At 43.7% G+C, this 18,342-nt stretch overlaps 1 protein-coding gene across 2 annotated transcripts in view; it reads left to right on the top strand.

The window, feature by feature from the left end:
• Positions 1 to 8,024: 8,024 nt before the first annotated feature.
• pacc1 (proton activated chloride channel 1) overlaps positions 8,025 to 18,342 on the top strand; it is a 35,781-nt gene continuing 25,463 nt past the window's right edge. Inside the window, exons 1-2 of one of the 2 annotated variants that reach the window (XM_080200494.1) lie at positions 8,025 to 8,181; positions 14,410 to 14,506. In XM_080200494.1, the coding sequence (XP_080056620.1) occupies positions 8,134 to 8,181; positions 14,410 to 14,506 (145 nt within the window). In that variant the 5' untranslated portion in view covers positions 8,025 to 8,133. Of the gene's footprint in view, positions 8,182 to 14,409; positions 14,507 to 18,342 lie in introns of those variants that run through there. The other variant, XM_080200496.1, reaches the window with a different exon arrangement.

Below are 18,342 nucleotides of genomic sequence, written 5' to 3'. Positions count from 1 at the left end.
AGTGAAGCATACACCACATCCTGCAGGAATGTAAGAGGCCCACGTTATAAAAAGCAAATGGTCTGCAAGATGTGTTGTTTCTACAACTAAGCATAAAAGGGGAAAAGGTCACTGAGATGGTTGGGACAGCAGTGATTAAGTTGGCAAAGGATTGATTACCGCCAATCTGAACTGGACATGTAACAGTATTGGATAAGATGGATGAGTTTGCTAATGCACTCTTGTGATAACAGGAGACATTGTTAGATGGGATAGGAACTTAGGGCACCTCGAGCCAATAGGAGAATGTCAACACATAGATGGGACAGGGACCACCAATTAGGAGAGAACATCACATTGCAAAGCCATCACAATGCTTGTAAAAAAGGTATAAAATGTGCTGTAAATCTATGTGAGGTGTGCCTATTTCGCTAGACACCCGGTCTTGCAAGAACGTCAAATAAAATCTTGCTCCTTCAGAACTTGACTTGACTAAATTGTTTAACTGTGAGCTGTGTTTCTCACAATTGGGGGCTCGTCCGGGATCCTAACATCCCTGGTAGGGAGGTTGCCGGTAGCAACTGGGAAGACGCGTCCCGTTCCAAATTGAACGGTCCCAGGTGCTCATCGGTGGGCTTCTCTGCCACTGACTGTTAAGAATCCTAGGAAAGTTGTTCTGAACGAGTAAGTGGGATACGATAGGCACCGTCGTGTGGTCGGGCAACGCTGTGCACGGACCAAGGTAAGAAAAGTGACTTTTAAGTATTGCCTTGGCGACCGGGTCGTGGTCGGTAAACCATGGAAAAATGGGGGTAGTTGGAAGAAGTCCCCCGGGAAAGGTGTCAGGATTGGGGCCCCAGGTAACATCCCTCCAGAAAGTCCGTTGGGAAGGATGTTGGAAGGTTGGAGCACTAGTAGCTGTACTAGGGATAAAAACAAGACGACAATGAGAGGATATTGTTGTCTTGTTTGGGTGAAAGAAGCAATCCGGAGTCCGTCCGTCTTCTGGCCAAAGTACGGATCGGAGGAGGATTGGGTTTGTCATATTCTTAATGAATATGTGAGATAGAAGCAGCCGGTGTCCCAGAAAGGAATTGACTATGCAAGTTGCTGGATAATGTTAATTTCGGGGCTGCGGGGGAGGTTATGTGATGAGGAAGCAGAAAGAGTAGAGAGAAGTATGTCAGTGGAACTGGGAACCCTGACATAGGCTTTTACTGAGGTGCGGGGTGAACGCTAATAGCAGTTATGTATTTGGAATTGTGCATGACTATATGACTGTTTGAGAGAGAAGGGGATTTGTCACGGCATGGGGCACCCAAATCAAACAGGTCAAATTTATTAGAGGCCAGTGAGCTCCCACCAGTAAAGGGTTAAAAAAGAGACAATCAGGCTGACTCTGTATGGTACAGAGAGAGAGAGAGAAAGAGAGGGTGTAACTGTGTAATTGAGACCCTCAGGTGATGTAATAGGTATAGCCAATCAAAGTGAATTGCTTTAAGTTTACTAAATTATGTAGGGATCGGACAGAGATTTGAATTCTGCCAAGTGGGAAAGGTGGCATTACATTGCATCTTAAAGTTGTGAGGAGAGTTAACCATTTAGGCAAACAGTAGATTTGATTTTGTACTTGCCTGTGTTGGTTACAAAGGCAGAGCGGTAGAAATAATTAAACATGTAGATTGCACATTAGAATGCTTTCAGTATTTCTTCGTGCATCTGTGTTCCAAGTGATGTTTTGTTTTATTGTACCAGAATTGTAAGAATGTGCAAGGGTCTTGATTTAGTGAGGATATTTAAAGGTGATAAAAATAAATCTTATTTTGGATTTTCTGAATCAGGCTTTTGTTAAATAAACTGCTGTACTTTGACTCACAATTGGATTCAGAGGTATCTTTACCTACAAGAATTGGTGCTGAAACCTGGGATCTGTTTACGGGTCCGGTTGAATGGCCACAACCGGAGCTCCGGAATAGATTACCGAATTTAAGGGAGTGAATCAAAGTACAGTAGGTGCTCATCTGTGATGAAAGAGTGTGAGTGTGTGAGAGGTCTGAGCTGAGCACGTGCAGATAAGGAGGTGTCTGTCTTTACACCCAGCCTTAGACCAGTTGTTAAGAGGGGTAGCCCCCTATGCGAAGCTCAGAAGTTTGAAGTGAGTGTAAAGGCTAGAAAAGGATGCCTGGGATGTGATGTTCAGATGAGAGTACGAAAGAATCTGTCTGAGAGATCGCTGGAGTAGAAGGGAAAGCCGGCTTAATAGTGTGAGCTTAAGGGTGTAAGCCCACGAGTGTAAGCGGTGGTACGGAGGGGACTGATCACCCCTGATAGGTATCACCGGACTGTGATAAGAGCGACCTAGGGGTGGGATCCATTTCACCCACTAGATCAACAATGGAAATGATTGGGAAAAAAAAGGACGGAACTAAGATAATTGGAATTCTCTTAGTTTGAATTAATTAAACAGGTTTAAACTGGATTAATTGAACACATCTCAGTCTTGGGTAAAAAAATTGGGCTGACGACAAGGAGAGAATTGAAACGTCAGAATCACAGATTAGAGAGTTAGAAAAGAGAAACCAAACAAAGAAAATAGCAGTATTGTTAATACATCAGTTAGCTGGACTAATTGAACAAGTAGTCACTTCCACTAAGAAGTGGAGTGGGGATAAAAAAAAAATTCAGAAAATAGAAGGGTGGAGTGAGAAGCCACTTGATGAATTGTTAAGAGAAGCACAGAAGGTATTTGTGAAGAGAGATAATGAGACAGAGAAACAGAAGGCAAAGATAATGGTAGCGACCGTAGATGAGATTGTGAGAAAGAGGGTAAATCCCCTAACTGAGGAAAGGACACGAGGGTATCAGTATGTTGAACGGAAGGTGCGCGGAAGTAGAAAAGGTGGGGCACTAAAAGGTGGGGTAACACAAAAAAAAACCCAAAAGGGGTGTTATCACTGTGGAATGGTTGGACATTTTAGAAGACAGTGCCCTGAATTACAAAGAGAAGAGAGGGTAGTGCCTCTCATGAGTATGGATGAAGATTAGGGAGGTCAGGGGTTCCTACCCCCGGGAATCCACCGGGAACCCTTGATAAATCTGCAGGTGGGTCCCCAACAAGAAGATGCGGTGTTTCTGGTGGATACGGGGGCCACTAGATCCTCTCTGAATTATATACCGAGAGGAATAAAGTTAATCGATAAAAAAATTAATGGTATCAGGAGTGAAAGGGGAAGGTTTTACAGTCCCCATGTTTGAACCGATTATGCTTAAATATCAGACTGAGCGGATAGAGGGTCAACTCTTATACATACCAGCAGTTGGCAGTAATTTATTAGGCAGAGACTTAATAATTAAATTGGGTTTGGCAATTGGAGTAGAAAAGAACCAATTAACAGTAACCATTGGCAGTATTAACAGACGAACAGGAACAGCAAATAGACCCGATAGTCTGGGCAGGGGAGGAAAACCGAGGGGGATTAGACGTTCCTCCTCTGCAAATAAATTTAAAAAAAAAGGAGAGACGGTGTGTGTTAAGCAATACCCTATACCTTTGCAAGGAAAACAAGGATTACAGCCAGTAATTGAAGGATTGGTTAGAGATGGACTGTTAGAACCCTGCATGTCCCCTTATAATACCCCTATATTGCCTGTAAAGAAGCCTGATGGAACGTACCGCCTGGTACAAGACCTAAGGGCCCTGAATCAGATAGTGCAGACACGACACCCCGTTGTCCCTAATCCTTATACTTTATTAAGCAAGATTCCTCCTGATCATGGATGGTTCAGTGTAGTAGACCTAAAAGATGCATTTTGGATATGCCCACTGGTGGAAGAAAGTCGAGACTTATTTGCTTTTGAGTGGGAAAATCCTATCACAGGACGGAAACAACAGTTCAGGTGGACAGTGCTCCCACAGGGGTTCACAGAGTCCCCAAATCTTTTCGGTCAAGTCTTAAAGCAGGTGTTAGAAAGATTTAAAAAGCCTGATGAAATCACGTTACTACAATATGTAGATGACCTACTAGTAACAGGAGGAGGAAAGGAAAAGGTAATAGAAACCACAAATAGCTTATTGAATTTTCTGGGACAACAGGGATTCAGGGTGTCAAAGAAAAAGCTGCAGTACGTAGAGAAGGAAGTTAAATACCTTGGACACCTAATCAGTGAGGGAAGGAGAAGAATAGATCCAGAAAGAATACAAGGAATCCTAGATCTAAATATACTACGGACTAAAAAAGAACTTAGGAGGTTCTTGGGATTAGTAGGATACTGTAGATTGTGGATCAAAGGGTACGCACAGAAAACTAAACAACTATATTTGAAACTGTTAGAAGAAGAACCTAATGTTTTAGAGTGGACAGAGGATCTAAGCTGATAATAGAAACGAAACTCCCTTGGACTAAGTGCTTACCAAAAGCACTTTTGCGTATTTGTACAGCTCCTCGAAAGGATTTGGGTTTATCCCCCTATGAAATGCTATTTGGACTACCTTATATGGGGGCAGTCGGGGAGTTACCGGTTCCTGAAATGAATGATCAATTTGTAAAGAAATATATACTGGGCCTGTCCTCCTCGATATCTTCCCTTAGGAAACAAGGATTATTGTCGCAGACTCCAGCCCTCGACTTCACGGTACATACAATTCAACCAGGAGATTGGGTCCTGGTAAAGTCATGGAAAGAAACTAAGCTGCAACTGGAATGGGAGGAACCATATCAAGCACTCCTAATAACTGAGACAGCAATCAGGACTGCTGAAAAGGGGTGGACACATCATACTAGAATCAAAAGGACTGGTAAAACCTCCAGATAATTCCGACACGTGGAAGGTCGAACCAACTGAAGAACCTTTAAAGCTGAAATTTAAAAGACTCTAAATAATCAATTTCTAGTAGCGGCGTGAGCGCGGGAAAGAAACTGTTTTGAATAAGTTCTCTCCTAAAAGGTAACGAGAAAGGGATAGAATGGAAGGGGTAACCTGGATAATGATTTCCTTCCTCTTGTCTCAGAAAGTACTTACAAGTATGGGATATAATTCAGATAAATTAGAAAAGGAAAGGAAAAATACTATAAGCTCAATTACGATTCTGGATCTCCCTACAACACAGGTGGTAGAAACTGACCTATGTTCTTTGGTAGTGTGTGGAGATCTGATGAGCCAGCGAAAATATTCGGTAGAATCCTTACAATTTTATGCTGATGGAAAATATCCTTGGGGTGGACACCCTTCCATAATATCCCTTCATCAGAAAAATATGCAGTCCAGATCAGAATGCTTAGATAAGAAATGCAATCCTATATATATAAAACAATAAAAGGGACCAAATGGACCGAAAAAAAAAATAAACGGTCCAGTTCTAGATCCTAAAAACCTCTCCCGGTACTCCATAGCTGGTGGACCCTTCCTTACGGTTAATTGGACCAGAGACTATCAACTGCACCAGGCAGTATTTGGAATTAGGGTAAAGGAGGGAGGAAAAGACAGCAAATTGAAATGCTGTTTCCGAATCTATGTAGATAAAAATTTGAAAACACCCGACCGAAATGATCAGGTTCCCCAAAATGACCCAAGGGCAGTAAGAGTGGTAGAAGTAAACAACCTAAAACAAACCCTTGAAATAGAGACTGGGTATGAGGAGACCAATGCCTGGGTAGAATGGGTCAAATACACTGTAAAAAGCTTAAATAAAAGCAATTGCTATGCCTGTGCGTCTGGGAGGCCAGTGGCCCAAATAGTACCCTTCCCTCTGGGATGGAAACGCGACAGAAGAGGTGTGGAGTGCATGTTAGCCCTGTATCAAGAAAAGGAAGCATGGGGCAATCCGAACTGCACATCCCTATCCCTGATGTTCCCTCCCGTGGAAGCAAAGAACTTAAAAACTCCCCCTCAGTTTCTCACTGCTGTTGTGAATCACACTTCATGTGTGAACCGACAAGGGGCAGAGTTAACTCATAATATGGGGGAGTTAGAATCATGCTCAGAGATCAGGAGCATTACAGAGAACGGAATGGGAGGGAACTATTCATCATTGAAAATCCCCAGAGCAGATATATGGTGGTATTGTGGAGGAAGGGTACTGAGGCCAACTCTACCCCCCCAGTGGAAAGGTACATGTGCAATTGTCCAATTGGCTATACCATTTACCCTGGCATTTGAAGAATCGAAAAAGATAAGGAAAAATAAGAGATCAGTGATAGGAATTTCTTTTGATGAAAAGATATATCTAGATCCCATAGGAGTGCCTCGGGGAGTCCCAGATGAATTTAAAGCTCGAAATCAAATTACAGCTGGGTTTGAATCCTTGTTTTGGTGGGTGACAATAAATAAGAACGTAGATTGGATAAATTATATATATTATAACCAACAGAGATTCATTAACTAAACCAGGGATGCTGTCAAGGAGTTGGCGGAACAACTAGACGCCACTAGTAGAATGGCGTGGGAAAATAGGATAGCCTTAGATATGACGTTAGCAGAAAAAGGAGGTGTATGTGTAATGTTGGGGGGAAAGTGTTGTACCTTTATCCCAAATAATACGGCTCCTGATGGCTCTATAACCCGAGCCTTACGAGGACTAACAACCTTAGCAGAGGAAATAGCAGAAAACTCTGGGGTAAACAACGTATTCACTGTCTGGTTAGAGTCCTGGTTTGGAAAATGGAAAGGAATGGTGGTGTCAGTACTAACCTCCTTAATAATAATGGCAAGGATATTGATAACCGTGGGATGTTGCATAATCCCCTGTGTAAGGGGACTGGTCCAAAGGCTTATTGAAACAACACTAACAAAGAAAATGTCTACGGTAGATCATGGAGAGAGAATGAATTTATTGAAAATTGGAAATGAACTGGATGATGAAGTAAACAAAATAGCAGAACAAATGCTCCAGGAATTTGAAATGTGAGGATGGATGGATGTGTCAACAACAAATTAAAAAGAAAAGGGGGGAATTGTGAGCAATAGGTAAAGATGTTGTTAACACATATATTTGTAGAGCATAAAGAAATAGCTTGAAGTTAAATAGATTGGATATAGTTAGGCATATTGATAACCCACTTTATGGAAACAACTGTGAGTTTAGTCACAAACATAGGACATAGGGTTCGATGCTGCTAACACAGCAATAATTAGGGATAATAAAAAGACTGCCTGTAATGTAGAGATAACATCAGAGATGTGATGTGCAGTGAAGCATACACCACATCCTGCAGGAATGTAAGAGGCCCACGTTATAAAAAGCAAATGGTCTGCAAGATGTGTTGTTTCTACAACTAAGCATAAAAGGGGAAAAGGTCACTGAGATGGTTGGGACAGCAGTGATTAAGTTGGCAAAGGATTGATTACCGCCAATCTGAACTGGACATGTAACAGTATTGGATAAGATGGATGAGTTTGCTAATGCACTCTTGTGATAACAGGAGACATTGTTAGATGGGATAGGAACTTAGGGCACCTCGAGCCAATAGGAGAATGTCAACACATAGATGGGACAGGGACCACCAATTAGGAGAGAACATCACATTGCAAAGCCATCACAATGCTTGTAAAAAAGGTATAAAATGTGCTGTAAATCTATGTGAGGTGTGCCTATTTCGCTAGACACCCGGTCTTGCAAGAATGTCAAATAAAATCTTGCTCCTTCAGAACTTGACTTGACTAAATTGTTTAACTGTGAGCTGTGTTTCTCACAAGTGTTGACTCAGCAGGGGACTGAGGGTGTGGGGGGAGTGTTGACTCAGCAGGGGACTGAGGGTGTGTGGGGGGAGTGTTGACTCAGCAGGGGACTGAGGGTGTGTGGGGGGAGTGTTGACTCAGCAGGGGACTGAGGGTGTGTGGGGGTGAGGAGTGTTGACTCAGCAGGGGACTGAGGGTGTGTAGGGGTGGGGAGTGTTGACTCAGCAGGGGACTGAATGTTTGTGGGGGGAGTGTTGACTCAGCAGGGGACTGAGGGTGTGAGTGGGGGGGAGTGTTGAGTCAGCCGGCGGTCGGAGCTCCGCCCCAGGTGCGGAGTGGTTGGAGCAGTGCTGCCTCGGGGCCGGGCTGGTTATTGAGCCACTGGGTGAGGAGAGTTGTTGTGGAGGATGTTGTGTGCCGTGTGTTTCCTCAGTGAGAGGCCGGCTTGCTGTCATTGTCCGCGCTCGCTGATTTAACCGGATGGCTGCAGCCATGATAAGGAGGGATGCTGCCGGTTCTTACCGAGAGGTAAAGGCTTGAGCCGGGGTGGGGGTTTCTGGGGACCAGCCTTTTCCAGGAACTTTTCACTGAGTTGAAATTAGTTTCCGAAAGGATCTAAACCCAGTCTGAAAGAATAGTTTCAAGGCGATCCAGTTTTACGTGTATCGCATACTTTAGCAGCGCTGACATTTAAAAACAGTTTCGCGTGTCTTGGGGGCTGGGGATTTGGAGCTGTTTTTACCGGCCCGGTGGTTTAGGGTGTTGTACAGCCTGTTCCTGCGCTGCTGTAGCAGCGGCCAACAGAACACCTCCCGGAGCAACTCCCAGCAACATGCAGCTGTCCTGTCTTCATCAAGTGGCACAAGGCCAAGGATAACTCCTTAACTTCATCAAAACAGGGGACCTGAGAGACCCAGCACCAGCTGCCGAAGTAGATTCACTTTGTGGTGGCCTTAGGGGTTTGATGGGATTCTTCACCTTCTCACTATTTCTGCCCTATATCATACAACCAGCGGTGCACTAACTCCTCTTTTACAATCAAATAGGTTCTGTCTTCAAACTCTCAAGTACATCATTCCCTGCGTTTCCAGTGCAGTAACTGTATCTCAGAGCAAACTTCCCCTCTTGTGGACAGGATTCTCAAGTGCCCATTCCTCCCCTTGTTTGAGTCAGTTTTGTTTTTGCCACTGTATAATAATCTTACTTGTGTCTGCAGTTCAGACACAAGTAACCATATTTATTCAGCTCTGGGCCTACATGTGTAAGCACCTTAAAACCATCTTAATCTGCTTCACATTCCTCCTCTGCCTGATCTCTCCTATTTCTTAACTTTATTTTTATTCATTCATGGGACATTGGCGTTGTTGGCTGGCCAACATTTATTGTCCATCCCTAGTTGCCCTTGAGAAGTTGGTGGTGAGTTACCTTCTTGAATTGCTGCAGTCAATGTGCTGTGGGTTGACCCACAAAACTACTCTATATTCTGCTATCTGTCCTTTCCAGTCCTTTATGCCTCTTATCTCCTCTCCTGGTGCTCCACTCCCTGACAAATTAGGTTCAATCTTTTCCCTGGCACTTGTTAACCATTTGGTGAAAAAGTTTAGGTTTAACGTTTATTAGTGTCATAAGTGTCATAATTTGGCTTATATGAACACTGCAATGAAGTTATTGTGAAAATCTCCTCATCACCTGTTCGGGCACACTGAGAGAAGTTAGCATAGCCAATGCACCTAACCAGCACATCTTAAGGACTATGGGAGGAAACTAGAGCACTCGGAGGAAACCCATGCAGACACGGGGAGAACATGCAAACTCCACACAGACAGTGGCCCAAGTGGAGAATTGAACCCGTGTTCCTGGCACTATGAGGCAGCAGTGCTAACTACTGTGCCCCCAGCTGTCCTGTTCATATGTAACTCATCCATCTTGTAGAGGCCCTTCCTGCCCCCATATTGGCACTAGCGCATAGGAATCTGAAGGCTTTCCTCCTGCATGAACCTGACTCTTTTTACAGCTCCGATGCTCACTCTCTGTGAGGTCCTGACATTTAACCTCCTTCCCAGCTCCTGAAACAGTGTCTGCAGGACCTCAACTCTTTTCCTGTCCATATCATGGTTCGAATGTAGACCACAACTTCCCTTTCCCCGTGCAAAATGTTCTGCACCTGTTCAGAAAGAATAATTGGGGAAAATTATTGTGAATTAGAGACTGTATTTTAAGTACATATTTGAATGCCCTTACAGAAAATTCTGAATCATTATATACAGTAAGATTGGCACAATAGACTTGTATTCCCTCTCTGGCTGTTTCCTTTAAACAGACCCTCCGTGCCCCTTCCCAAAATTTTTTAAAAAAATAAATAGGAAATTCAGTGAACAGAAATATGTAAATTGTGTTCAAGCCAGATTTAGGATGATGATTTCAGAAATTTATGGGTTGAGTTCTAGATGGATAATTCAGCAATTGCATGTTATGACTGGTTCACTTGCACTCATTTGTAAAGGAAGTCAGCTTTGTTAACACCCTGCAACAAACTTGATTCCAGTTCTGGGTGTTTCCGATGCTAAAAAATCTTTTTTTGTATTCATGCGAACTTTTCATTTCCAAGCTCTTTACCTAAAATTATCCTTTAAGTGTGAAAAATATTAGTTATTATTTTGTAATGCCAGAAGTGTATGTGGATGCCCATTTAATTATACGCTGAAGCCTCAATTCAGTGTTTGAACCTGGCATCAAGCACAAGGGGATTTTCACAGTAACTTAATTGCAATGTTAATGTCAACTTACATGTGATGCTAATAAATAAACTAAACAAAACACATTGCTTTTTCACAGTTTGTTCACCTGAATTGATGAATGTTTAAATTGGTTGTAGTGTTTCCTGACATTACAACAGTGGTTGCCCTTCAGAACTACTTCTTTAGCAGTGATGTGCTTTGGAGTGTACCAGGATCATGAAATGCACTTCAACACAAGTAATCTGATCTAAGTTCATTGCTCCCTTTACCACACTATTTATATAAACGGACACTTAAACTAAAATTGATTCTTCTCTGTCAAGCTATATAAAATCATCTCCCTTGTATGAATTACTTCATATGCTGCACTAGTGGCAGAATCTTCCCCATGGCATGGCCTTTAGATCCATCTGCAGAAGTAGAATCATAGAATCCCTATAGTACAGAAGGAGGCCATTCAGCCCATCGAGTCTGCAACAACAGCAATCCCATCTTATCCCCATGTATTTAGTCTGCTTATCCCCCCCCAAAACTAGGGTCAATTTAGGATGGCCAATCAACCTAACCCACATGTCTTTGGAATGTGGGAGGAAACCCATGCAGATGCAGGGAAAACGTTCAAACTCCTCACAGTGACCCAACACCGTTTGAAGAGCTGCGGCTGGAATTCTCTGACCTGCAGGTGGGATTCTCCAGTCCTGCTGCAGTGAATGGAGATTTGGCTGAGCATTCTTGCTGGCAGCAGTAGATGGATGAGAGAGACTGGATAATTTCAGCCCCCATCCCAAAGGATTTGATTTGCTGCATGTCCCCTGTCTTATGCAGCTGGAAGGATACTGGTGACAATTTATAAAGCATAAAATATAGCACACTCAAACTGTCCATAACTTCAAAGAATAAAATATCAATATTTATGATTTAGAACTGGAAATTTATTATAAACTGCAGAATTTCCTTCATTTGGACTAATTGATCTCAGGAAATTAAGCAGGACAACTGATGGACAGTCTGCCTCAGAACATGTTGCTTACTATGTTTATCTCAGAGAGTAGTATTTGGCATCAGGAAACATTGGAAGATGGACATCCCTTCTTGAGGCAAATGTATCTGATCCTTTCCGATACCCATGAGGCTTGCAGATTTAGAGTTGCGTGTGCTGTTACCCAGGCAATTGTAGAGAAATAGTTGGAAGTCGTGCAAAGGGTGAAGAAAATAGGTGAGTCTAATACACATCTCTTGGATCATCTGTGCTGCAAGAACTGCGTTCCTGCCAAGAGATTGATGCATTTTCTCCAGTGTCAACTGTGCACTCACAGACTAGGAGATGAAGATAGCAGACTAAATGAAGTGTCTTGCAGTTTTACAACCCCTGGCTTTGCTTATTAATAAATACATGGTCACTGCTTAACATTTTGCACAGTGGCCTGTTTGAGCTAAAGAGGGTGCAGCAGTGAACTGAGGTTTGGCCATTCTCAGGCAGGGACTTGAATAGATTTCATTTTCCAGAGAATTACTAATTTAAAGGTCATGGAAAAGGGAAAAAAAATGGATTTAAAGGCTTTAATTTGAATCACAAGTAACTACCGCTTTTTCAGGATGCTCACAGTTAAATGATTCATATTACTTAGCAACTGTAAAGATCAAATTGGTTGCAGAAGTAATTGGTATTTGTTTCATCTCTTGGTCAGACAACAGGGCTGGAGCCTCAACTGAGTGTAACTGAGTTACAGATTTTAAATATATTTATTTTGGATTGAATTCGAATCAAAGTGTAAGATCCTGTGCCTATAAGTTCTAGCCTTTACTCCGGGCATCAAAAGAACTCCACAACTTGGATTTTGTTCCCTTAATCAAAGAATCACAGTGCAGAAGGAGGCCATTAAGCCTGCACCAACAACAAAAGCACCCAGGTTCCCTCCCCCTTACCCTGCATATTTACAGTCCTAATCCCTCCTGATACTAAGGGGCAATTTAGCATGGTCAATCAACCTAACCCGCACACCTTTGGACTGTGAGAGGAAACCCACACAGACAATCACCCGAGGCCGGAATTGAACCTAGGTCCCTGGTGCTGTGAGGCAGCAGTGCTAACCACTGCGCCACCATACTGACCAATGTGGTATGCCTTTATTAAACCACCAAGCAATAGTATATACCCACAATAATACTGATTGCTTAGTTTCCCTGTCTGTCTTGACAGCATATCTGCCACAAGCCCTCGGTGTGTGGCTTCTGAGTGAGTGACCAGGTCACTTCAACCACTGCAGCAACAGTGCCTTTGTGTACCCTTTCTTTATAATCTTCTTTTGCTTTTGGCCTTGTGCCACATTGATTTTTGATCCTCAAGGGAGTTAAAGGTTATGGGGGCAGGCAGGAAAATGGAGTTACAGCTGCGATCTTCTTGAATAGTGGAGCAGGTTCAAGGACACAGCTGGCCAATTTGTGCTCTGATTTCTTTTCTGCATATTTAAAAGGTAGCAGACGAATTTGGGAAGTCTTGCGATATGGGGTGTTGTGTCCCTGCCTCTGAGTCAGAAGCTCAGGACACGCCGGAAGTCGATGGCCAAGGAAAATGTGTTCACAGGATGGCCAGAGAGGTTGATATCAACTTGTAAATACTCCTAGTGGTAGGAGTGGGATAGATTCCTGGTCAGCCATGTGATGGAGAGAGATTGGAGCCTCTACCCTAGCTTCTGGCTACAACATGCATGTTAAAAGTGGATGTTACCACAGCAACTTGGCAGCGGGGGCACTGGTTGTCAGGGTCAGTGATTGGACAACCAGTATAGATCAGATTGGCATCATTCTGGCTGGGGTGGATTTGGGACCCAAGGTGGAGGTCGTAGTTCTGTATGTTGAACCTGTCTTCGAGCAGTCAACTCAAGAAGAGGAAGACAGCTAAGTTGATGAGGTGTTTAAAAAAGAATATGGGTGCTTGATTGTGTGAAAAGGGGCTTTGAACACAGAAATAAACAAACCTTGAGTTTGACCTCGGCTGAAATATTAATAGAAATACATAGTAGGCCTGTCAGCAACTGAAGAGAAAAGACAGAATGTAAACTGTGTTGTAATTGGGTTCTACCCCTTTGCTGTTGCCAATTTCAAATAGATTTGGGGTAAGATTTTTGAGATGGTGGTTCTTCCCACTCTGCCACCTGAAGATTCAGTGAGAAATGCATTCTGGCCAATACTGGCTGCCCCACAGCCATTTAATGCAGCAGTGAGCGTCGAGTTAATTGGAGTTGGGATTTCCACCCCTCACTCAGGACAAAGTCCTGCCTCACAGAGCAGCCAGCCAATCAGTCACCCCAGCAATAGCGCAGTGGCCGGGACTGGGACCACAAGTGGCCCCCAGGTTCTAAATCCTGAATCCAGGAAGGCTGGGTTCTTATGGTGGAGAGGGGAGGTGAGGCCTGAAGGGGTGGGGATCTTGATGGATAAGTTTGGGGTGGGGACAAGCAACTGCAAGTTTCAGACCTCAACAGGGCGACCTTCTGGGCTTCCCTCCAACGCCACCCTGCCACCCCACCCTGCTGCTGAGTTCCTCCTACCAGCCTGAAAAGTGGCCATTAATTATGCATTTAAAGGCCTCAGATGGGTCACAGGCTTTGGCTTCATCGACCCCACCATAAAACTGTGGGAAGGAGAGTGGTTGAAAGGCTTTCTGGGCAATTTCACAAGCCCCCTCCTACCTACAAACCCATTGTATGAGCTGCTATTTCTCTTTCCACTTTTTACTGACATGCATAATAAGCTTTGCAAAATTCTTTTGAGGGGACAGATTGTGCCAGACTCCCTGTATTGTGAACTGGATATATTCTTACTCAATCACTGTGCAGAACAATTAATTCCAATATCCTGATTTAACACTCGCTGATTTTAATTAGTATCATCTTTAAACCTTTGATGTGCTTTTAAAGTATCCAGACCTTCACAATGCCCTGGACACTGGGTGGCCCAATCACTCCTGACCAGTTTTTGAAAATTCTGTTTTATAACATGTTGCTTCTCTCTGCAGCTCGCTGATGTTGGAACAGAGGAAAGAACTTACAACTCCGAACTTGGAGATGAGACTAGTGCTGTTCAAGACAATGTAAATGGAACAGTGATACAAGGTAAGCATTGCGAAAGAGTTCTCATTATTCCATTCCACCCTGCATACAATCACCTGGGGCTGGGTTTTACCTGTGGCATTGATAGGATGCCCACTGCTGGCCCACACGCATGACTTTGTGGGAGGCAGGGGTAGTATCAAGTCCATGACACAATTGAAGCCCTTGGGGAAATACTCAACTAAGGGCCTGATCCTGCTGTCACTCTGCTTTAATAAGTGACAGCGGGAGAGGCCTGCGCCTAAAGTGTAGCCTGGCAGATTTGGGGGGTTGGGGGAGTGAGGAAGTGGAGGGGTGCCTCCTTCTTTGGTTTCCTGTGCCGATCTAATGTCAACGCCCAAACAGTTTTGCATCCCTATGCCCATCCTGCCTCATCCAACATACCCCTCCCCATCCCCACCTCCTTATTAGGGCCTGACAACCTGGCCCTGGCAAGATTGCAGACATACCCGGGTTTGGGGCATCCATGATTCCTTTTCCTCCTGGGGCTGCTGTAATACCGACATTGGCCACTGATCTTGGTGTGGCGCACCGCTGCTGGCCTCCAGCTGTACAAGGCAGGACTTCTTCCTGCAGACGGATAGAAGTCCCATCTCGTTCTAATGAAGGAGTCATCACCTGAAAAATGAAAGCTGGACGAGTAAGTCAAACAGAGATGGATTGACCCCTGAAATTTATGCTGGGGTACCGGGAGTCCACCCTTGCTGTATTATCCAGCCCCTGATCTCTCTATCATTCCATAGTTGTGTGGTTGCGAATGAATTGGCTTTTAAACTACTATTGTACTTGTTTTAATTTGGAATCATAGAATCATACAGAGCAGAAGAGGCCCTTTCAGCTCATCGAGTCCGCACCGACACATTAGAAACACCTGAACTCCCACCCAATCCCATCTGCCAGCCCATAGCCCTGATGTCAACCCCCAAACAGTGACGTGCCAAGTGCTCATTCAAATACTTTTTAAAGGATGTGAGGCAACCTGCCTGTACCACCCTCCCAGGCAACATACTCCAGACCATCTCAGTAAAAAGGTTTTTCCTCACGTCCCCCCCAAACCTCCTGCTCCTCATCTTAATCCTATGTCCCCTCGTGACTGACCCTGCAACTGAGAGGAATAAGCTGCTCCTTATCCACTCTGTCCATGTCTCTCATAATCTTGTACACCTCAATTATGTCACCCCTCAATCTTCTCTACTGCAGTGAAAACAACCCAAGTTTATCCAACCTCATTCATAACTTCCCTTCCAGGCAGCATCCTGGTGAATCTCCTCTGCACCCCCTCCAGTGCAATCACATCCTTCCTATAATGTAGCAATCAGAACCATACACAGTACTCTCGCTGTGGCCTCACCAAAGCTTGTACAACTCTCATGTGACTTCCCTGCTTTTGTAACCTATGCCTCAATTGATAAAGGCAAGTGCCCCATATACCTTTTTCACCACCCTATTAACATGCCTTTCCACTTTAGGAAGATCTGTAGAACAAAGGGACCTTGGTGTGTTTGTCCACAGATCTCAATGTTATACCATTCATTGAACTTTCTTGTCAAATTAGTCCTTCCAAAGTGTATCACCTCACACTTTCCTGTGTTAAATTCCATCTGCCACATATCTACCCAATTGACTATTCTGTCTATATCTTGTAGCCCAAGATACTATGCCTCTCTGTTAACCACCTGTCCAATCTTTGTGTCATCTGCATACTTACTAATCCTACCCCCCACATAGTCAGCAATGTCATTAATATAAATGACAAATAATAGGGGGCCCAACACAGATCCTTGTGGTATGCCACTTGACACTGGTTTCCAGTCCCTAAAGCAGCCTTCTGTCATCACCCTCTCTTCTACAACTGAGCCAATTTTGAATCCGCTTTATCAATTTTCCTTCCTTACAAGTTTCCCATGTGGGCCCTTGTCAAAAGCTTTGCTGAAATCCATATAAACTACATTGACTGCACTACCCATGTCTACATACCTGGTCACCTCCTCAAAAAATTTAGTCACACTTGTTAGGCATGACTTCCCTCTGACAAAGCCATGCTGACTATCCCTGATCAAGCTTTGCCTCTCCAAGTGGAGGTAGATGGTCTCCTTCAGAAGTTTCTCTTAATAGTTTCTTTAACACTGATGTGAAACTCACTGGTTTGTAGTTCCCTGGTTTATCTCTACAATGCTTCTTAAATAGCGTTTAACATTAGCTGTTCTCTAGTCATCTGGTACCTCTCCTGTGACCAGAGAGGAATTGAAAATTTGGGTCAGAGCCCTTGCAATCCCCTCCCTTGTCTCCCACAACAGCCTAAGGCACAGTTTATCTGGACCTGGATATTTATTCACTTCTGAGGCTGTCAACACCTCAAATACCTTGTCCTTCCCTATGTCAATTTGCTCAAGACCCTCACGGTCCCTCCCTGAATTCCACACCATCACCCTAATTCTCTTGGGTGAAGATTGATGTGAAGTATTCATTCAACACTTTACCAATCTTCACTGGCTCCACCCACAGATTGCTCCTTTTGTCCCTAATGGGCCCTACTCTTTCCCTGGTTATCCTCTTCCCATTGATGTACTTATAGAATATCTTGGGATTTTCCCTACTTTTATTAGCCCCTCTTTGTATTCCTAATTGCTTTCTTAAGTTCTACCCTCCACTTTCTATACCTCAATAAACCCTCCACTGATTTGCTCCCCTGTACTTTTTAAAAGTCTTTTCCCACTCATTGTATCCTGAATATCTCTGGTCATCCATGGTTCTCTGGCCTTGTTTTCCTACCTATCACCGAGAGGGAACATGCTGGGTTTGCACCCTGCCAACTTCCTTTTTGAATGCCCCCCACTGCTGTTCTATAGATTTTCCCATTAATAGTTGTTCCTAGTCTACCTTGGCCAGATCCTGTGATATTTAACTAAAATCTGTTCCCAATCCAAATCTTTTTTTTACAGCTTGTCTATTTCCTTGTCCATTACAAGTTTAAAATGTACCATGTTGTGATCGCTATCACTGAAATGCTCCCCACTACCACTTCAACCACCTACCTGGCTTCATTCCCCACAATCAGGTCTAGTACAGCTCCCTCCCTTGTTGGACGCTCCACATATTGATTTGAAAAGTTCTCCTGCACACATTTCAAGAAATCTACTCCACCCAAGCCCTTAACGTTATGTATACCCCAGTTAATGTTGGGAAAGTTGAAATCACCTAATATAGTAACCTTCTTGTTATTGGTCTTACACACTCCACAAGCTGAACACATATTTGCTCCTCAATATACCTCTGACTATCTGGGTGCCTATAATAAACACTTAGCAATGTGGCTGTCCCTTTTTTCTTCCTAAGCTCTACCCACAAAGCTTCATTTGATGCCCTCTCCAAGATATCATCTCTCCTTATTGCAGTAACTATCTCCTTAACTAATAATGCAATGCCTCTTCCTCTTTTACCTCCTCCCTTGTCTCACCTGAAGATTCTATCCCGGAATGGTGAGTTGCCAATGCTTCCTCCCTTCAACCATATCTCTATGATGGCTATATATCACATTTCCACATGTCAATCGTTGCCCTCAACTCATCCGTTTTACCTGCAATACTCCTGGCATTAGAGGCCATCCAGCCTGGCCTTACTGCCTTGAAACCTAATACAGCTGCACTCCCTCTAACTTGTTTTGCTGTATAATTCCTTATTCTGCTAACATTCTGTGTCCTCTTCCCCTGCAAAACTACCTTAAACTCCTCCCAACAGCATTAGCAAAACATCCCACAAGGATGTTAATCCTGTTCTGGTACGGATGTGGACTGTCCCATTTGTATAGGTCCCACCTTCTCCAGAAATGGTCCCAGCAA

Source organism: Carcharhinus amblyrhynchos, chromosome 12, assembly GCF_965287045.1.
Source record: "Carcharhinus amblyrhynchos chromosome 12, sCarAmb.v2.hapA, whole genome shotgun sequence".
NCBI lineage: Eukaryota > Metazoa > Chordata > Chondrichthyes > Carcharhiniformes > Carcharhinidae > Carcharhinus > Carcharhinus amblyrhynchos.
This window is presented reverse-complemented; position numbering and strand designations above follow the sequence as displayed.